Raw genomic sequence first — 22,606 nt, forward strand, 5'->3', positions numbered from 1 at the left:
AATGACAATCGGCACAATAACAGCCGTGTCGACATCCCACATGGCGACAACCTCGTGCGCTAAGTCAAGATATTTTATTTGTTTCTCTTTCTCAGCTTTCACGAGGTTCTCGTCATGCGGGACGGCGACATCGACTATCATCGCGCGGCGCGCTAATCGATCTATCACCACTATATCAGGCTTATTGGCTGAAATAGTCCTGTCAGTGATGATAGATCGATCCCAGTACAACGTGATATGGTCCTTTTCGAGAACTGGGTCGGGCGCATACCTGTAGTACGGTACCTCAAGATCTACAAGTTTGTATTGCAGAGCAAGCTGCTGGTGGATGATCTTGGCCACTTGGTTATGCCTGTGCAAATATTCACCGTTAGCCAAACGAGAACAACCAGATATAATATGTCTGATAGACTCACCCGGATGGTGACATGCCCGACATATGTCAACCGTCCCGTCTTTCATAATATACCTCCGGTAGTTATTCGTCAGGATAACTTCGTCCATAATTGCACATACAAACCCTTCGGTTTCTCCAAATAGGTCACCGAAGCGTAGCCAAGCTACGGACGCATTGAAGTCTACATCGGGGCCATGAAGAGCCCCGAAGAAGCGTCCGTGTAGCTGTTTGCTCTGCCATACCCCCTTGCGATCATGGGTAGATAGTACCACAGGTCTGCGCCAGTTCTCATTTGCCAACGATAGCGGGGTGAGTCCTTTGGCCACTGCTACCATATCACGATGCATACCCACGTCGCTTTTGAGAAGATATTCTCTGAGACTGCACACCTCACGGTTGTGGAGCGTCTTTGCATTTAAAAAGCCTCGGCCTCCACATTTCCGTGGGATGTACAGTCTCATCACCGACGATCGTGGGTGATGCATTCGTTCTGCGGTCAGCAGTGTGCGGACTCTCCTATCCAAGGCATCCAATTCAGTTTGAGTCCATTTGAGTATGCCGAAGGAGTACATCAGGACTGGCATGACCCAACCATTATAGGCGCGAACCTTGTTGCCGCCTGATAAGGAACTTTTTAGAACCTTATTCAGGCGGCCAAAGAAACGTTCCCGTAATGACTGTTTCATGTCAGCCACATTGATGCCTAACCCCTCCGCCATACCCAAGTATTTATATGTATCGTTTGCGGAGAGTGATCTCAGGTTTATAGAATCTGAGAGTTGTACTCCCTCAGATTCCACAATTCCCCCTCGCTTTACATGCATGACTGCACACTTGTCCACACCGAACTCCATCCTGATGCAACTACTGAAATTTTCAGTGATCTTCAGTAGCTTCATCAGCTGCAGTTCCGTAACCCATGGGTATTATTATTATTGTGTGGGTAACTTGTCCCGTAAAAGATTGATGTGCTATTTTTTTTTCATAATGTTTTTTTTCAGTTCAGGGTGTGAATCAATGAATAGTGAAAAAACGCTTCTTCTAGGGCCCACTGTTTGTCTTCGTTACATACTATGCAATGCAATATGCTTACAGGGTGGCTTTATAAAAAAACAGGTTGGAAAATCTGCGTCAATTAACTTTAAAACCCTTTATATAACCAAAGTTTAGAAATCCTTGTTTTGTCTATTGTCACGTTTCTCAGCAGTACCCAAACAAATTATAGTAAAACGGAACGTTAATATTACGTTCCATTGTACGAGTAGTACGAAGCACAATATTGGGTAAAAGCCTATATATTTCTCCTTATGCTTTAAATTGTACTAAATATTAGAATAATTAATTTTATTCTTAGGTAGCCATAGAATCATAAAAACAACAAATTGTATTATTTTTTGTTCTGTATTATTGCTGTATCTTAGACTTTGACGTTTATACTCGACCGAAAATCGGAACGTGACTTCAATCTGTCCGTCTGCCTGAGAAATAAAATAAATAGAATTAATATTAATATTTGAAGTGCCCATATAGTTTAAAAACCATGTTGAATTTGTCTTTATTAAGACAGTTCTCCAAGTAAGTTCATTTTACAAGATTGTCACAACATAACCTATAAAATGCACTACGATTTATCAACATTAAACATGTTATATTCTGATATTTTTCAGATTAGCTTTATGTTCTACTCCGAACATACCAATTGCAAGTAGAGGCATTGCCACAACAGCAGCAGTGCAGTTTAAAATTACAGAACAATTATGGTAAGTTTCAATCACAAAATTATACAGTGATATAATAGATTGTATCAAATAACATCTCTGCTACATTTAGATAATAGGTACAAATGAACGAGATTTATTATTTCCATTACTTAAAACAAGCACGCCATAAAGAAATCAGAGATATTTCTCAGAATAGATCCTTACTTAGAAATCTGACCAAATTTTTCAGGGCAGAACCAATGAAGAAGAAGAAAAAAATAGATCCAGCTATTGTAAAGGCTCGAGAGGACAGACGTCGTAAGAAGCTTGAGAAACAGATCAGGAGATTGGAGAAAAATGCCCGCCAGCTCAAACCTATTGACGAAATGGAAGTGCCTCTTGAATTGCTTGACAATTTTAAGTAAGTATATGTGCGAATACAAAATTCCATCATCCTATTTAATGTTATATCGGGTGTGTCGTTCATAATCACATTAAATGAAATGCGTTAATATACTGGTTAATATATGTCGATTAACACAAAGAAAAAAATAAAATACGTAAAAATAAAAAATTTCAAACAAAGTAAATAGAATAAAAATGTGCGAAAATTAGAACACCATATAAAAGTCAGTCATTACAAACAACTGAAATTCTCCCTTGAAAACTGACAGCTGTCAACTGATCAAAACATTCAATACTCCTAACTTTATCTCTGCTTTACACATGATGTTATAAATTATAAAATCGAAAAATCACTCCTGTGGCTAAACCACTAAATGGATTAGGTTATTTTTTTTACAATTCACTATAGAATATCATAAAGTATTTGCGATAGGATTTAATGTGATTGTGAACGACACACCCTGTATTTAATTGATTTTTACTGATCTACATATTTATGGCTTTAATTATTAGTTATCACTGCCATTTATATAAAAGATTCTGATGAATTGAGAACCTCCTCCTTTTTGGAAATCAGTTAAAAACTTTTTACTGTTTAAAAACCTGTAGTTATATACAAATATTGAAATATACAAGACCTTGCAATTAATTACAGTAAACGGAAGAGGCCACAACCAAAACTGACACCTGAGGTCATAGAAGCCCGTGCATTATTACAAAAGGATTGGACTCGGTACAAGCGTCAGGAGTACATTGCTAACGTGGCACAGATTGATAGAATTATGGGAGCACAGCGGAGGGCACTTGATAAGCTTTTGGAAGAGTCAGAAGATTTGTACAATGAGGCTATTATGGTATGTATTAAATCTTGGCAGTTTACTGCTAAAAGTTATCAATATAATTTATGAAAGTAGTAAAGGAAACCCTTTAAAAAGCCCTGAGACCCTGAAAGAGTTGGATTTACAATATTTGAAATCCACATGAAAATTTTACACATTATGTACATACTGCCCAATGAGAAAATACGAGTTTTCATTGATATACCAAACCTATTTCACTAAAATGAAAGATAAAACTGTGAGAACGCTTATAAATGAACTCTAATACCTACAGAAATATATCCAAGGTATTTTTACAGCCATTTTTGTAACACCTTGTATGAAATATACTTACCTTGAATTATTTTTTTTCACTCATTATACTGAGTACAATAAAACTGCTTTTTGTTGCTTTTCACTGACTAGCTAATAATTTTCCACAGCCTGATATGCAGTTGATTCCCTATGAGATCCAAGGGCCAGTGGCGACGCCGCCCATCAAGAATTACCTATCACCAGACGGCGAATACATTGATGTCTCTAAAAAGTGGGACAATTAGAGTGAACTGTGCATTAGTTAAAATATATTAGTGTAATAAAGTTATGTTTCAATTTTATATTGTTTTTCTTTTTATTGACAAGTAAGTTTGCTGTTTAAATGAAATTAAATAATCAAACATTAATTTTCTCCATATCTTATGTATTTGTATCAGTAGGTATGTATTTGTTTCATTTTAAGTAGATATTTGGAAATTACAATATGTGGATACCTATCTTTTTTATATTTATTGCCTAGAAGTGACATCTACACGCACTATCCATAGAACTGTGTTTTTATTCAGCCAACTTTTAGTTGTCTATGTGCAATTTTTTACAACCACCAAATGATGTGAATTTCCGGCCCTAAGGGCCAGAAATAAATTTTCGCGATAGCGATAGATTGTTTACGAATGGTATTTTGTAGCAAAATCACCTAGTTATAATAAACCCCATTATGATGAAATGCTACGTCAATTCAGCCCTTCCACAGACCATCTCATAGGATAACGACCCGGAAGAGTGGCTCGTAAACTCACTCGAGGGTAAAATCGATTTTCATGCATGATCTGCCCTAAAGATAGACCAGCCAATTTATCTGGCATCAAAGGTTTCTCCTCATTTCCTAATATTTGTCCCCATAATGCGTACATCAAAGATTTTACTGATAGTAGGTACCTGTATTTCATCATTAGCATACCAAATACCTAGTGGCAAAAATTATGCAAAGAATGAAGGCTTAACAAAACGTACCTAAGTATCTAAATGTAATTATCGAATTTTGTGGAATACAAAAAACGATATGAATATTTCACGGAAAACGGGTGAGCCATGCTTGTGTATGTAAATGTAGGTACACATGCATATTGTTTTTGAATGCTTATGCATGGGAGAGCTCTCACTAGTGGCCAAGTCATGTCCTAAAGAAAATGTGATGAGCCATACGTTTGTGTAAACGCACCTACACACAAGTATTTTAAGTAAAACACACTGTTATTAAAAAAAAATATATAATCAGGATTGTTATATCGTTATTTGAACGGATACTAAGATAATTGCTTCTTTCGTTACCTTTGTCAGAGCTTTTGTCCCTTTGAATTTATAAAAATAATGATGTTGCAATTTGAACACGGCGCACAATTTGCTTAGTCAGATTCTTTGCACCACTTTTTTGTTCTCCTTTGATAAAAAAGAGAGGGTGAGGATGTTTTCTAGTTGTAGTGCTTATTGTGTTAGATTTTTTATGCAAATTATATTTTTATATTCAGCCCTCTACTATAGACTTGGTTGAGCTTAGAACATTTTTAGGGAATATTGTTTCATCACGGTTTAAAAGATGATCTTGTGTTGAGTAAGCATCTATTTGTAAGTAGATGGTAGGTAATATTAATTTTCTCGATGACTAAGCACTACTTGCATATCTCCACTTAATCTATTAAGCTCACTCCAACAAAAATAAGACTTTAAAATAATCAGGGTCGGCATATCAGGTAGTTCAAGGGTCGAGTACCTACTTAGTTTGGAACCTAGGCCCAATTTCACCGAGTAAATAAGCGGCCGTTTTTCTTAAAACACTGCTTTGAAAATTGAACGTAACAATTCATAGTACTTACTTAAATTGTTGTTTTAAGAAAACTGACTTTTATGTTTTCGGTTAACTTGGCCCTACAAACAAACGAACGAAACGTTGTTCTTGACCTTTTCCATCTAATGGTTTACATTACCATTGTCGATGGTTCCACTAATGATTTGTTCAATGTTATACCTATCGTTGCGATTGACGCACCATACCAACGCTCACGTGTTGAAACAGCGCTGTGCAAATATGATAAATTGTCTATTACGAACGGTATTTGTATGCAATTAACTGATTTATTTATGCCGAGTTGTTAGTAAATAGAAGAGTTATGATCATTTATACTGACAATTGGAACGTGTTGCGAGGCATCGTTAATTGCGAGGAAATAGCTAATTTAAACAGCAGCGTGGGTGGCGTCTAGGTGATTTATCTTTCGTCAATTTGCTTTAAATATTTTTTAAGGCGTTCAAAATTTTCCAGTGTTTTTTCCAAGTTATAATAAGATAACGAAGAAAAATAATAGATGATATATAGGTAGGTATAGCTAGCACGCGTAACAAAAGAAAAAAACTTTTGAAAAATGTTGCAGTTGCGTCTCCATCCGCAATTATGAGGTAAAAAATGCACAGCGATCCTCATAAAAGAGCGTAGCTTTTCATTACAGCTTCGGATGCACACCGTAGTGCCACCCCGGCCCCGAATAACATCAGCAGACATTTGAATTTCAACTTCAAAATGATCAGTAATAAAGTCGAATATATAATGGTGGTTGCATTTTTTGTGTAAATATTGAGGTGATTATAAAGAGATACGAGGTGTAGTCTTTTCATGATTTTTTAAAAGCCGTAGCCCTTTGAGGGTAGCCGCGGGCCTGAACGAGACGATTTGAATGTCCCCAGTTTACTAGGTCAAGTGAGGTCTATTGACGGTGAGGATTTCACAGTGCGAGCCCCAGTTTCTTAGTAGCATCTTCCAGGCAAGAAACAGCCTTAACTCGTGACCCCAAACGGTTTTCTGTTAGTTTTGCAGGGGAACATTACACACAGTTTGTGTACATTTGGCTTGTTTATGTACCAAAGAGATTTCTTGGCACTGGGTGGGTTGACGAGTAAATATAGTAGATAAATGGGGATTATCTGTGTTTACGAATGAAGGTGGGATATTATTAGCAGCGATTCAATGGACGCATTTTACGCAATCTCTACTGCATTGCGCATCAGCACCCTACTGTTAGATTAAACTCTTATTTACATTGAGTTCTAAGAAACACTGACTTGTCTTACGCTAACTAATGGGCTTGGCAGATAAATGGCCATATGGGGCTTTTAATCCTAACCATGACGTTATTCTGCTAGATTCTGAGTGCGTACAAATTGCAAACAAACGGTTCCTTTAATGTTTAAGACAACTATTATAACAGTATTTGACCGAAAAATGTTTGAACATTTTGGTAAGGTAATGTTAACAATAAGTAGCGTTAGTATCCCTCTGGGAGAAGTACCAATATCTTTGGATTAATATTGGCAATGTCGTCGGCCCATCCGAAACTTGTTCGGTAACTCTCAATGAAATACATTACGCTAAAATATCTACATATCCTCATCCTCCGAGCCTTTTTCCCAAACTACGTTGGGGTCGGCTTCCAGTCTAACCGGATGTAGCTGAGTACTAGTGCTTTACAAGGGGCGACTGCCCTATCTGACCCCTCAACCCAGTTACCCGGGCAACCCAATACCCCTTGGTTAGACTGGTGTCAGACTTACTGGCTTCTGACTACCCGTAACGACTGCCAAGGATGTTCAATGACAGCCGGGACCTACAGTTTAACGTGCCATCCGAAACACAGTCATTGGCGTCTAAGATATACTTAGAAAGTACATACAAACTTATAAAAGTTGCATTGGTACTTGCCTGACCTGGAATCGAACCCGCGCCCTCATACTCGAGAGGTTGGTTCTTTGCCCACTAGGCCACCACGACTTACGAGGCTAAAATATCTACATATAACTTAGTATATATATACCCGCTATTCTCTGTTCTATTACACTTTTGTAACCTCTAGGAGAGTTTGTATTGTAATATCGTTTTTATTCGGAAACGAAGACTTTCATTCGATTGGTTATGTTGGGCAACCCTTATTGCCTTGTTATACAAGGCTGAGGTTGAGGGTTTGAAAGCCCTTAAAATGTTAGTCTATTGGGTACAGCAATATTAGGTAGTAGAACTTTTGTATAATTTTTTCGCAGTTATATGCAGGAGGTCAATTCATTTGTTTTCTAATATGTATTTCGTCATTATTTTTAATATAATTTAATGGGTTAAAAAGCTGCTAAACTGGCATTAAAATAATTTATAGTAACAGGTTCAATTTGTCTCCATCGTAGATGGTCTCCAAATACCACACAAACTCAAACATATGCTAATTCATTTTGACTAATAGTTTTAAATTGGAATTATAAATCAAATCCAAGTGCGTAGATCTTCGTTCTCGATTAAATAAATAATTTTGGCCAGTCACTGTTTCTCGCGAGGTTGCTATTAAAATACAAGACTCGTGTTATTCAAGTCAGTTCCAGTTGGCGAAACTAAATATATTACACAGCCAAGCTAAGACGGGATGAAAGCGTTTGCAAAAAAAGCACTCGGTAACACGGCACAGTACAGTAACTCGTTAAATTACGGATGTCGTTTTTTCGTTTTATCCTAAAAAATAAGAAATATAAAATGATGAATTATGTAATAAAATATTAAGAGTTGAAAGATTTTAAAACTGTAGATAGGCATCAATTTACGGGGGAATGACCGAAGATATACGTTTTAGTAATGCGATATTAAAAAAAGTAGGCACACAAAAATACATCATTCGTTTTTAATTCTCGAAAGTGTCTAGAATTTTCCACAACACAAGATTGCAAGTCTTAAAGAAATTAGGCAGATTGATTAATGTTTCCTGAACATGTAATAAAATTTTAATAACCATTACTTACCCTTACAAATTATGTTCGCATGATATAAGATAATCTGAACAAGAAAAATCTGTCTGGTGAAAATGGTTGGGGGTGTGATTGATGACTCTCAAAGTAGCAAAAAATATGTTCATTGTTTGAATATTTACGGTCTTGTGAAGTTGTGTAGGTAGTGAAACGATGATAAGTGGAAATGGAAGAACCTACAGCCGTTAATGATTTTTCTATGCTAGACCTGCGCAGCCTGCTAATTTTTGGGTTACTAAAAGTTTTCTTTTTAGTCTTAACATAATGGAATCGTATTGTAAAGCGTATTGCAATGGTGACGTAGTCGGTCGATTGAAAGTTTGATTAGATACACCGGAATCACGACTGTTGGCCAACAGTCGACAGTGGCTTCTAAAAGAATGTGATTAACAGTTATAAAGCTTATCTCAAAGCATTACTCAGCAAAATGTTTGAATCAACAATTACCATTTAAGATTATACAAGGCAAAGAAACACATTTCTTGTAATAACCGTTTCTCAAAGTAAAACCTCGGATTGAGACTAAGCTGAGCAGTAACCATGATAAGTGCCAAGTAAATATTCTAATTAGAGCGCTGGAGAGTGCCAGGACTTCAGGCAAAAAGCTCAAGTAAGAGCTAGATTATATAAATGGGCTTGCTGCGTACTTTGTACAGCCAGGCAGTCTTTGTGAATAGTTAAAGCACGTTACAAACTGAAGTCTTAACTTAATACTGAGATTTATAAGAAAATGGAAGAAAATACATTACTAGACATACCTTTAATTTAGATATTATAGGTGTATATATCATTATGATGACAGAACTGTGGAATTTTGTCAACCACCAGAATTTATTCGATCAACTTTGAATTGCAACTCACCAATGAATGTACAGTTTAACTGCTACAGTTAACGTTACGCATTTCAAAATCGGATTTCAACGAGCAGGTACAATAGGTAGGTTAATTAGCACGTGCGGTCGTAGGTCAGTCCGAACGTGGTAATGAGCTGCACAGTGGTTCAACGTGTGTCGTAACCTTTGCGACGGACTGTACGTATGTGCATGTGTGCGTAACACGTGTCAATCTTCATTCAAGATATAGGGTGAACTATTTGGTCGGAGTATGTATAGAGTCTGTTTGCTTGTCTGAAGTTAGCATTGTAATAAAGATGAATAGACATTACTGTGCATGCGTGAGCCATTAGGTAAATGGCTATTTTTTGAAAAGTAAATTTTACAGAAACAGTCCATAAGTAATCCCTTTCATGTACTTAGTCTAGTTTAGAAAGTAATATTTACGTTATGATGAAACCTACAGAAGTGATGTACCATAACAGTACAATTGTCGTGTAACGCGCAATAATTTACAGGTCTCCTGTGAGGACAATAATGGCGGACTCAGACATTAGTTCACGTCTCCATCCCCGAGGACAGACGTGAGCGGTTTGCGTGACAACAGCCGCTTTCAGGCCGTAACACCGCAACAAGCGTCGTTTCGGTGATTTGCTATGCGTTGTATTACAGAGTTTAGTTCAGACGGAACTCAATGGAGATGTTTCAATTGTGTTCTTTGATGGTGTAATAAAACATAAAGGCACCCTTCTAGCGATGAAACAGGCAGACACGTAACCCTTATTTTTATGCTGTATGAAATTGAAAGTGAGCTTTTATATCGGTTTACGTTTAGGGAAAATATCTATTTAGAATATCTCAGGTAGGTACTGCGAATAAAAACTGAAAAAAAGTAATTATAAAAAAGCTATTATAATATTGAGCTGGGAATGGCATGTGAAGGAATAGCAAGTTTGCATAATGAATGCACGAACACGATTGCAAATCGAGGGTTTGGCAAGAGAGATCTGATATTGGTTTCCAACAGTAAATGAAGTGGATCCTACAGCATCGAATATTGGATTAATTAAATAGAATTCCTCTCATCTACCGATTTAATTCTACGTTTCAGCACTGGTTATTATTGGGTTGAATTTCGGTACAATTTCCGGGTTATCTAGAATGTTTGTGTAATAGGAGAACAATGTTTTGATCTCGTCTCTAGAGGCCTAACTAACAAGAGGTCTTTGTGCTGCGGATTGTTGCAACAAAGGCTCTGAATACGAGCTATAGGTATTATGATAATACCTAAAGGATGAAGGTATTCTGTAGGAACGTGTCAGAAGGGCATGGATGCATGAGACATTGAGCTTTGTATGTTCGAAGGCAATGGAACCGAGGTGAAGTCAATTGATGGTTTATCTCACGAAAGCGGGTGAGCCATACTTGTGTGTGTAAATGAACATAGGTACAGATTGTGTTTGTGTGACTTCCGAGCACTCCGGAAATAACGCATACAAAAACAATGTGTACCTACCTACGCACATTATACTACGAACGAGACGTGGTTTTTCTTGGGTTTTGGCGCTATCAATAGCCCTATCATTAGCCCAGTTCCAAACTACTTGATTATACTTACCCAACGATCTAATATAGGTAATTATGTACCTATTATAATCCAGTTGATCTTGATACGACTTTGAGAAGTAAAACATAATTCGCTTCCAAGATTTGATTCGCAGTTTGTTATACAGGTAAATCTAATAATCCAGTTGATATTTGCGACCTATATAGCGAGTCCGAACTACGAACTTTCCTTCAGCACAGATTACATTATCTGTAGTTGTTAAATTTATTTGTCAGTCCGTAATTACGCGGGATTATCTCGGCTCGCCATCTCTCCGCAGACGTGATGTGAAATTCAATTATTTTCTGTCCTTTGGCAATTTGTCTGTTTGTTCCCATTTGTTGATGGGGTTATACTCCTGAGTTTGATTTAAAGCTTCGCTTTAGGGACAGGATACATTATTGTTAGTTTGAAACTAAAGAATATTATTGAAGCTGATATACCTATGATCTTTTTCAATCACAACGTCTATTAATATAAATCGTTGGTCAATAAATACAAATCAGTATTAATAACTATCTAGTTTCAGCTGACTGATACCGCAACTAGACCAATAAATGATTTACAATTCATATTAATATTACCGAGACGTTTCAATGCAACGCGTACCGAACAATCATTTAGTAGGCATAGTAACAACGGCTCCGATTTATATCATCCGTAACAACAAAACGTGATCAACTAAATCGATTTTGTATTTAACAAAAAAGTAATCGATTTAAGCAAGTCCATTGCTTATTACAGTTCAGATTAAATCCAATGAAACTCTTAAATTTTCATTCAATTCTCATTTTAACTACAATAGTAGATAATAGCTACATACCTATTCGTATTTGAAACTCCCGAATCGATTACAGAAATAATTTCAGAGCGACACCAACAAAGATTGATAATACCTACTATTCAATTATCAGCAAACTTTTAGACTGCACTTTACCACTAACCCAATAATTTAATTAAACGTTCAAACTAATTCTAAGAGCAACCGTAGAGAGCTTCTTTCGTAGTTTGCAAGTTTTTCAGAAATTTCATTACGCGGTCATTGAACTTTTGTGGTAGCTACAGAGTTTATCGTCCATAGATTAGTATGTTTGCAATAAGCCGGTGTGTCATGTTGCCGTCGCTTTAAATAGATGAAGCGCAGACGCAGGATGTAGGAAATCTGTCACAATGTTATGTGAGCTAATAACTTTGTCGCGTGTTCACTTGACATGATAACAACAAACAACGCTGAACTAATTGGAACATAATGAGCCCGTAATACCTTACCGGTTATTTAAACTTCGTAATTTATCCAGTTTGATACCGTTTAAGTCAATACTACTTTCTACAGCATTACAACTGACAGTTTACCTAAATATAGAATTGCCTTGACTTGAATATCTTTTTACGGACACATTCACTTTTTCGATACATGTTATGACAATTTTAGTGCAAGCACTGCATTCCTCTATAATAAGTAGCACATACACAATGTGCTCTACTTTTCATAAAGTGGAGTAATCTTAATTTTGACACAGTTCAGTAAAATATATAATATTGTACAATGCATTTCTGTTTGTTTGTACAATGGAATAAGTATTGTTATTACCGTGTGTGGACCTTGATAAAAAATGCAATCTGAGTTTCCTACTTGCCGCATAATTTTACATATAATTTGTATGGTATTTGTTGTACGGTATTCATCATTATAAATATATAGTTACACTGTTTGTAATAATCGTTACTGCTGCAATAATGAGTGATTATATCAATGCGTCTTTCTTTTCGTTAAAGGCTTGCAACGATTCAGGTGACACGAAAGGAGGTACAAATCGAGACATGTATCCATAAAGGTTCTTTGAGTCGAACAAAACCGAGTAAAATAAGTACCTACAGTAATTTGCAAGTAACAGTCATCAAGAATTTTATTATGTTTACATATCGAGGTCGCGTTTAAAACGCAGGCGTCTCACGGCCTTGAAACCTTTTTTACCCACGACGGAACGGAGCAGGTATATGCGTTTAGGGTGAGAGATGTGCGTTTGTGTGTTTGTGTGTGCGTTTGTGCAAAGTAATGTTCCCACATATCTTCTAAACTAATGATCTGATTTTGATGCGGTTTTCAATAAAGGGTTTGTGTTCGATCAGTTCATGTTCTTAGACAGGTGTCATGACTGTAACTCACTAGGGGGCGCCACAATATTAGTCCAAACAGCAAAGTAATGTTCCCACGTACCTTCTAAACTAATGATCCGATTTTGATGTGGTTTTCAATAACGTTTTTGTGTTCAATGAGTTCATGTTCTTAGATAAGTGTCATGGCTGTAACTCACTAGGGGGCGCCACAATATTAGTGCAAAAGAGCAAAGTAATGTTCCCACCTACCTTCTAAACTAATGATCCGATTTTGATGCGGTTTTCAATAGCGGTTTTTTGTGTTCGATGAGTTCATGTTCTCAGATAGGTGTCATGGCTATTACTCACTAGGGGGTGCCGCAATATTAGTGTCAAACAATGTTGCAATATAATCAAAACGTCCGATTACAATTCTGTTTTCATCAGCAATGTGTACGTGCTTAATGCATGTTCCCAAATAATAAAGATTACGCCTGTAACTCACTAGAGGGCGCTACAATATCGGTGCAAAATAATATTGCAATAACATATTATATAGACTATAATTCGTATATGCTCTCTAAAAAGTCTGAAATAAAATTAAGCAAAATTAAAAATTTTGAAAAAACCCCCGACGGTAAAAATCTTATCGAAAAATAATAAAATAACTCAAAACCCCCGACTTAACCCAATTATATAGGAATAACCGTCGGGGGCTGCCTTTTCTATATGAAATTTCAACAATTAATTGAGTGTATTTTATGTCATCGTTAAACATCTACAATTTTTCAATAATTGTATTCACGACACTAGAAATCCTTTAGCTGGTTTAATGGCAGCCCCGACGGATATTCCTATATAATTGGGTTAAGTCGGGGGTTTTGAGTTATTTTATTATTTTTCGATAAGATTTTTACCGTCGGGGGTTTTTTTTGCAATAAGCTCGCCCAAGCTAAAATGGGCATTTATTATTGAAAGTAGGTACCTTATTAATAGATTTATATTTTTTTGCGAAAGCCTTGATTATTTACCTTATTTTCGAGTCTACCCTAAGTAGGTGGTTGTTTGTGTTTCAGACACTTATTTTTGTACCTAATCAATTATCTTTCTATTTTATTAGATCGTTATCAATAAAAACACTTAGGTATTAAAATAATTCGGATTATAAAGGTAGCATTGGTAAATATCAAATATTAATTGTTGCAATAAAGGTGTGAAATATATTTTGCTACATAATATCATATTCTCATAACAACCACTTTATAATTTAAACAATATACCTAGGTACTTAATGGAAAGTAAAGAACTGCTGAAGGAGATAGAAATGCTAAGGATAAGCTTCATTAGAAATAACAAATAGAATATCACAACCTACTCATCTATAAAAAATAAAAATGTAAGGTTAATATGAAATAATGATTTGTAATAAACGAATAAATAATGCGTATTAATTTTCGTGCGATGACTTTGCGCCTGCATAAAGACAGTGCATTTTTATAACGCATAAAATTATGTTAATAACATTATTAAAGCGCTTTGTATCGAACAATGATCACTAGAAGTGTCAGTGCGTTAAGTTGTGGGCGCTAAGTGTCGGTACCTACGCATAGGGTGGGAAAACCCACCCTGATTTCCACTTTCCAGCATCAAAGCTTAAGCTTCAGTATCTCGGCCTCTGCCGCAGCGAGTGGACGTCGTGTCTGTGCCAGTTGTTCCGCGAACGCTCGACGTGTTATGAGTGAATATAAGTGCGTGTTGTGAGTGTTACAGTGGAATGTTCTTTGTTCACCAGGACTTTCTACGTCAAAGGCGATTAAAATGTAAGTACGATTATATATTGATAAATAAACCCATTAGAACTATCAGAAGTGATTCTAGCACCAAGTACTTATTAAGCCACCGACTTGAGGTCTTGATTAAAAGTCTAGATTAATTTAACTCCAGCAAAGTCCGGTAAATAAAACATTGAGTGACTTTATTGCACTTCCAAGTCGATCTTAATACATTTTAAATGAAACAACATCCATTAATTAGGACGATAATTTTTTCTTTCCACCTAATGGTAGGTAGGCGTCATTTTTTGTTCCCATTATAAAAAAAAAACATGATTTTGCAATTTCATAATGTAACAGGTTCGTTCGCTTTTTTATACGTTTTTCTACAGATAAAAGATAGGCATATTATTCTATAAAGGTAAATCTTTACATAATATACGTAAAAGGTATTATACCTAAAGACAGGCAAAATCTCAATGTCCATTAACAAAACTATGTAATATAATTTATCGATGAATACTGCTAATGACCATTTTTTTACGCAGTCTTTAATAACTGCCATAACTGCGATCAATTTATTTTATTAATCTTTCAAATAAGCCTAGACCAGTTACGAAAAAACTGAGTTATAACAACCATAACCAATTCAATGCGGCTTGATCGAAAGATACCCGCATTCCATTGATTCAACTTTTGTGTATAGACCGGTAGGTCGAAATATAAGTAGGTACGTATAGAACATCTAAGTGGTACCTCAAACAATAGCTATCTAATGATACCGTGGGATATAACTCATAGGTTCTTACAGCTTTAGTGAATAGGTATATTACCTATACACATAGACTAAAGAATGTTTCTATTTCACAGAAAAAGTAACCAAATAGAAAATAGACGAGCAATATTTGTTTCCCAGAATACCAGTTAGCTTGTGAAAAACGGGAAATCACTCTAAAAGAGTAGCAAGTGGAAAGCTTGTTACCTAATATGAATTCATTGGAATTTAGTTAAAAAATAGTGAGTTTTTAAAACAATGTGAAGGTTAGATGTATTTTCTTATGATCCAATGCATCGAAAGGATGACTCCCACTGCTAAACTACTTAGGTACCTAATTTATATCGAAAGACTGAGGGATCGATAAACGAAGAAAAATGCTATATTTCTGTACTTAATATTATAATGCTGAAGAATTTGTTTGTGTGTCTGTTTGAACGCGCTAATCTCAGGAACTACTGAACCGAGAAAATAATTTCAGTGTCAGATAGAGACAGTTTATCGAGGAAGGCAAAATGTTACTTTGTACCTATACGGGTACACTGAGCAGTTTCCCCGGGATGCGGTGAGAACACTGGAAAACTAGTCAGATTAGAGAGTGCAAGAAAAAACATTGTAAAAATCTTACTTAATGTTTGCTTTTTTCCTTCTCAAATATCCACAGACTCGTAAAAAACATTGCATGCTCTTAAACATCAATGTTCGTGCGTGTAATATAAGTCAACACTTAAGAGGACGAATTGGATTTTTTGGCGCCAAGGATCTCAATTTTTCTCAGTAAATACAAAACGTATCAAAATACAACTTGGTTACCTGAAAGTTCATGATATAAACCTTATTTTGTTAGACGTGAAAACATGATTAGGCAACTTTTATAACAGAGAAAAATATATCAAACATACCTCTTTTTAAAAAGAGATTCACATATTATGGGCAAACGGGACCGATTTAAGCCTCTTAACTTTTTTAGTAGTTGAGTATATACATACTCTTTAAAATTGTAGAAGGAATTTTTATCAAATTATCATTTCTAAATAATAAAATTACAAAACCATTTTGTCGCTTACGACTTTTAGTTATAAGCTAGCGCGCGTATTGTTATCCTCGCCCCGCTCAGACGCTCCGACCCCTTTTGGCGCCTTAGATGCGCGTGCCGGTTATGGAATTATTGTTGACCAATTCGTTGCCTTAACAAGACGTAGACATAAGTATGTATTTATTTAACAACCACGCAAGGTGTGAAAAAAGCTAACGCGAATAGTCTCACAACTGTTTTTACGATCTTTTATAGATAAGTAAACGATATTATGCGCGATACGATCACAAAGTTGCAAACCGTTACGTGGATACAATGAATTAAAGATTTTCAGATACTGCTAATTTCATGTTTCATGACTAACTGAGGAGTGCTTTAACCGAACTATCATTTGTTTTGCGATTAGAGGTTGAAATTAGACATCTATCTGTAAGGGTCAATTCCCACTGGAAGAGCAGCGGCCGGCAGCGGCCGTAAATGCAAGGGATTGAGCGCGAGCGCGGCGGGCCGCGCGGCGCCGCGCTCTTTCATTTTCCGTGCTCTTACGGCCGCTGCCGGCCGCTGCTCTTTCAGTGGGAATTGACCCTAATACTTAATAAGAGGAAACATGTTTTGTTTGTTTGTACCTAAAGGCTCCGAAACTACTGAACCGATTTGAAACATTGTTTCAGTGTTGGGAAACCCTACTCGAGTAACATAGGCTATATTTACTTTGGGTTGGGGAAGAAGTTCCCCCGGGGACACTGGTGAAACCGTCATTTATATGGATCTATATGTCAAAATTCTATATCTAATCGCAAATCAGCGGCTGTAGATCGGTTATAGAAATCAACCGTAAGTATACCTTGGTTACGAAAGACCTAGTAACGTTATAGGTCACCGGTTGTGCCCATGTTGAGCGAGTACTTGAGATAAATGCGAAGGGTACTCAATAGTGAAGGTGGCAGACAAACGCTGTGTTGACGCTAAAGTGGGCATAATGCGGAGTTTAGTGAATATATAGGAATTGCAAAACACCTGTTTCACTAGAAAAACATCAGGTAGGTACATTCAGCCATAAAACATAATATCAAACAACTAGGTCTACTTCTCCGTGCTCTCGTATGAAAGTTGTAGCCTAAGTACCCATCCTTCTTCGATAAATTGTCTATAATGTCCTTAGAGATTACTGCGTTCAAGCAACAAAATTAAACCTTCTCTTAAGTTTGACAAATAGTATGCCGAATACCGCATTAAAATCGGTTCAGTCAAACCTGAGATAGGTTCGCATAAACATAGATACTTAGATACATACATACATACATTCAGGACAAACAGAGAATCTTCTTTTTTGAAGACAATAAATTCTTTGGCTTATTATATTGGTATAAAAGAGTACTAAATGTTTAAATTGAAACATAACTGGATGAGCAACGGTAACCACAAAACAACGTGCAGGTGCAGTTTCTACCAATTCACGGCCAAACCACATTGCATAACCAATTCTAAACTTGATACTCTTGAAATATATGCATTTCTGTTTCTGAGATAGGATCGCTACCAACATACATCAACTGCGGACTATGTTTACAATGAACAGACACTAGATAATAATAGTCTGCGAACCTTGACAGTGTAAAATGTATTAGCGGCTTCGGTCACAATACATTGTATATTAGTTGGCACAAGTACAATGCCGGTTTCGTTGGCTAGTTTATGTTGCTATTCCCTACAAAGTACTCAAGCTATAGATACAATGTTATGCTATCGTTTAAATTGTTTAGATTGATCAGCTGATTGATCTCATTGGTGCCGACTGATATTGATTTGTACAGTTGCACGGTGGCCTTGCTAGCTAGGCAAGTAGGTTTGTAAGTGGATTGTCCGCATAAACCTACTGGTTTCCGCGATGCCGAGTCATCGAGTATTTTATACTGTTTATCGGTTACGTAGCTTGCGTTACTCATATTTACTATTAACGCAGTTAAGTGACACTTGTGATAATGGTTAATTAAACAAGGTTGGCTAGATAAAGACGGATAAAGGGCCGTTTTGCAGTACGGGTGTGCTTTTCAATGCCGTTTTACAAATGGATTGCGACTGCATAGGTAGGATAAACATTTGAAACAATGGCGCTTGTGACCTCGTCCTAAACCCACTAGTCTCCACCTCGACGAGGTCTCGGCTAACTGATTAAAGGTCCAAACAACGAAACTTTCACATTTCATAAGTAGGAAGTAGATATGACTTCGACTTATGCTAACGCAGGCTCAACGATTCAGTCAAGTGGACAATGACAGCATGCTAATGTATGCAAAGCTATGAAACTGGCCACGTCACTTTCCTTATCACATCTACCCACTTATTTTACAAATGCCACAACCGGGAAATGAATTAAACATACATGATTCCACGAAAAGTTCGCTAAGTACAAAGATAAGTAAATCTCTTTTTAGAATCATAAAGAGCCGAGCTCGTGAAATAACACGCTTGCCAAGATAACGTATCAATGTTGAAAATCTCTTTAAAGAAGGGTGCGAAGTAAGCTTCGGCGCTAATTTGCAAACCCTATTTAAATATTGTGCGTCGGGAAAGTCTTGGCGGACATGGAGCCTTAGACGGCAAATTGTCCCGTTATTTTACAAAATAATTCCATTTGCGAGAAAATTCGTGCGTCGTGAAATGTCTACTCTAACAATTAGAGCCGAATAGAATCAGAGAATTTTCTTTTACTTTGAGGTTGTGCCGGAGGCAAATTGGCGTATGCTTTTATTGTTTATACCTATATGTACATTATATTCTGCTTGTATTTTTATTGTAGTTTGCGAAATATCAACATTTATTTTACTCTTGAGAGACACGTATTATTCTGAAATATTTTTCGCATTATTTCTTCACGAACAAATATCGTTCCGTTTATTTTAAATTATTTTATCATTTTCTAAGAATGATTTGAACATTCAATAAGTATCCTTCCTGTAGCTCGTAAATTGATATCGGAAAGGACTTTACCTTGTTGGGCCCCTCTTACCGATGTTCAGCCTATTATGTATATTGAAGGCTTTGGTTTTACAAAATACCTTATATTGTGCAGGCTCTGCATATGTTTGCTTGACGCAGACACAAGTGTGAACAATTGGTTCTTTGTCTGTTTGTTTGTGCATATGACTTGTTATTGTTATAGCGCAAGAAATGTTCGCATGCAAAGTAAACTGTTTATTCAACGTCATTTACATTGTATACGTTACCATCGACCTGGTAAACAGGTTTGTCCCAAGTGTTTGTTCCAATCAAGCTAGAGAAAACGGCAAACAAAATGTAAAATCCGCTGTAGAAGCTTGGGCTCCTACGAAAACACATTTAGGTATTATGTTTCCAGAATCTGAAGTTGAAGCTTCGGGAGAATTTTCATCATATACCTCTAGTATATTTTCGTACAATGTGTAAGGCTCGACCCTACCATGGTTAGAAACAGTTGTGTACATTGGTAACAGTAGTAGGCAAGAGGTTAAAGTTCAAACCTCAACGTGTAGTGGTTACGGGCTTCCATTAACGGTAACAAAGTACTATGAACTGTCCTAACGAGTGACTCCGCGTGAGGCATCCACATGTATGGAAGATGTATGATCATGCTAAGCAAAAAATATACCTAATTTGAATTCGAGCAGGAGCAGTGAACTTATTTTGTAATACTGAGTGTAAAAATAAACTGCGCAATTTCCATCTAGGCACAAAGTTAATAATAGTGTAATCACAGCTCATTATAAGATCCATCAGTTTTTGTGGTCTGTGTGTATAAGTACACACAACTTTTTGCAGTACGAAATAAGAAGCACAACATAAAGGGTGACTCACGGAAGTTTTTTCATACATTTTTAATTTGCAGATGTGATAAAATGTAAACAAAGACAGCTATCATATCATTATAATAAGGGACATAATATGAACAAGGTCTTGCCTGTTTATAAGTCTGTTTATATCTAGATCGAGATTGTCGTTCTAGACACAAGTGCCATATATTAGGAACCATATATGTATGTGGAACCAGTCCTTCGCATAGCCAGGTGTTGACACACGAGTAGGGTCGTCTAGCTCATTGTTCCGATTGCCTTGTTCAAGCTTAAGCTCAATTCCTGAGTAGTAGTTAGGATGTAACACGAGTAGAGTGCGCTTGATTGATAAGTTTAACCGTATCAGTGATATGACACCCTCTCGTAACTGCCGCGTACAAGTATCGTCATATTACAGTTAAGTAAGAAGGTTCACTACGAAGCCGTCATTAAATTTGAATCATGGCTATATCACGTTTAGCGTGACATTACTTTCACACACAAATTAAATATAAATCTACCATGACCATAACAAAAGCTTATTATTATCATTAGTTACTTGCCATGGTTGTAACAAAAAAAGTATCCGAGTAATTGACGTCTTCCTGCTGACAGTTCGCTCGAGTGACTCCCATCTCAACGATTATGCTGTCTTTTATGCTTTTGTACTCATTAATCACCAGAGACTGCCTATAAAGACGATGCCTTTCACTCTACTACCCGTTCCTCGCAGTTTCACTAGAGTAGCGAAATAACTACTTCCCTCACCCGCATAAAATATGATCATCAGGCATAATATAACAATCTAAGGGTGACAGAATTTTTAAAACCCGTTCACTAGTTTGAGTTTATTCTTTACATATATCTTCCATTCAAAGATGATAAATTACTGTAGACCTTAAAAACTGGTTCTTCTGCTCTTTACTTCTTAATTCGCTACTACGTCTTTATAGTGAGTCAGTTTGTTTACGTTTGGGTTTGATTACCAGCAGTATTTACATTCATGCATGATATGCTGCCCACGTACACCCAGTAGTCTGTAACAGTGTGTCACGCGACCACATTGTTGACGATCTTTGTTGATCAACCAGAACTTCAGAAATAACCAAACGCATCGCGTATTTTTAGCAATTACTGTAATTTCTGCACGTAGTTTGTATTATTTTTACCGGTAAACATGCTACAGGAAAACACTTTTTATAGGATTCTTTAGTTTCAACGATGTTTCTTAAAGAATTTAATTACTCTCTCCTTTTTAACTGCCAAGAAAAGTTACGGAAGCCGTTTGACTGAATTTCTCCGTTGGTTAACCCTGTTTTCGTGCTTGCCTAATTAGAAAAAATGTTAATTAGTTTTAGGGTAGTTATTTGGGGGTTTTGCCAGCAATAATTTGTGATAAACGAGTACAAGACTGATCTTGTAATGTATTCTATTCGATTTTTCAGTTTTTATTATAAAGTAAGCAACTAATTTTGCTGTTATTTGCCAAATATAATGCCTTTCATAGGTATTTACGCACAAATGAAAGTCGTAAATGCGTTTAAATATAGTGTTATGGTTATCTTGCAGTGTTGCAATGTAACAGGCGGAATTAGCAACATCAAACGCCGCTATAATACTTGGACTCGCCCCTTCAGAGATAACATCGAGCCCATAAAACATAACTTCTTCATTATGGACATTAAATTGAATGTTCCCAACTATTTGCTCGGAAACTTGGACTTGCCTGTAATTACAGTTATTGCTCGTGATATATTACTGCTGGAAATTCAGGATATTATACAGTCGTTACAAATTGTTACACTCATATTTCAGTTTGATTTGATTTTGGAATAATGTTTATTTTATTCAGCAAAATAAGTATTGTTTTTCAGCCATTGTTACTGTGCGATTATTTTACTTTTTTAAGTAAGTACCTATTTAATTCGTCGAATTATATTTAATCTTCTTACAAGAAGGAGGAGAAATTACGTGATTCATATTGAAGAGTGCTTCAGAACCGAAATAAAAAATATTTTATTTGATTCAAGCATATAGAAAATATTGTATGTACATTATATACTTTTACTATTATATATTTATACATGTTTTATACTATAACTATAATACAGCTTCTTCTATATTACCAAAGCTTATTTTTGAGTTTAAAAACACGACGACGCCATGTATAGAAGCTAGCTATTATTAAAGTTATAAAAGCACCCTTTTACCCTATAAACATTTTATTATACAATTTATAAACACTTTCC

General features: G+C 36.3%; 2 protein-coding genes across 6 annotated transcripts in view; both read left to right on the forward strand.

Annotated features, from left to right (window-relative positions):
* The first annotated feature begins 1,814 nt into the window (after positions 1-1,814).
* Positions 1,815-3,937, forward strand: LOC110373441 (large ribosomal subunit protein mL40). Its single transcript, XM_021330712.3, has 5 exons — positions 1,815-1,972; positions 2,065-2,157; positions 2,348-2,518; positions 3,158-3,356; positions 3,764-3,937. Exons 1-5 carry the CDS (start codon positions 1,938-1,940, stop codon positions 3,878-3,880), a joined length of 615 nt encoding a protein of 204 aa, XP_021186387.3. The 5' UTR covers positions 1,815-1,937; the 3' UTR covers positions 3,881-3,937.
* Positions 3,938-14,464: 10,527 nt separating this feature from the next.
* The window catches only part of LOC110373469 (uncharacterized), a 141,006-nt gene continuing 132,864 nt past the window's right edge, over positions 14,465-22,606 (forward strand). For 4 of the 5 annotated variants that reach the window (XR_010277454.1, XM_064039610.1, XM_064039611.1 and 1 more), the window contains exon 1: positions 14,465-14,785. Coding sequence is in view for 1 of the 5 variants with exons in the window: in XM_064039613.1 (XP_063895683.1) it covers positions 14,784-14,785 (2 nt within the window). In the remaining 4 variants the exon portion in view is untranslated. The remainder of the gene's footprint in view (positions 14,786-22,606) is intronic. The other variant, XM_064039613.1, reaches the window with a different exon arrangement.

Source organism: Helicoverpa armigera, chromosome 20, assembly GCF_030705265.1.
Source record: "Helicoverpa armigera isolate CAAS_96S chromosome 20, ASM3070526v1, whole genome shotgun sequence".
Lineage (NCBI taxonomy): Eukaryota > Metazoa > Arthropoda > Insecta > Lepidoptera > Noctuidae > Helicoverpa > Helicoverpa armigera.

Excerpts from the sequence above, each read along its gene's own strand:
- LOC110373441 (XM_021330712.3), top strand. The coding sequence starts at position 1,938 with ATGTTGAATTTGTCTTTATTAAGACAGTTCTCCAA. Across the intron at positions 2,158-2,347 it reads AAAATTACAGAACAATTATG|GGCAGAACCAATGAAGAAGA; the intron begins GTAAGTTTCAAT and ends CAAATTTTTCAG. Across the intron at positions 2,519-3,157 it reads GAATTGCTTGACAATTTTAA|TAAACGGAAGAGGCCACAAC; the intron begins GTAAGTATATGT and ends AATTAATTACAG.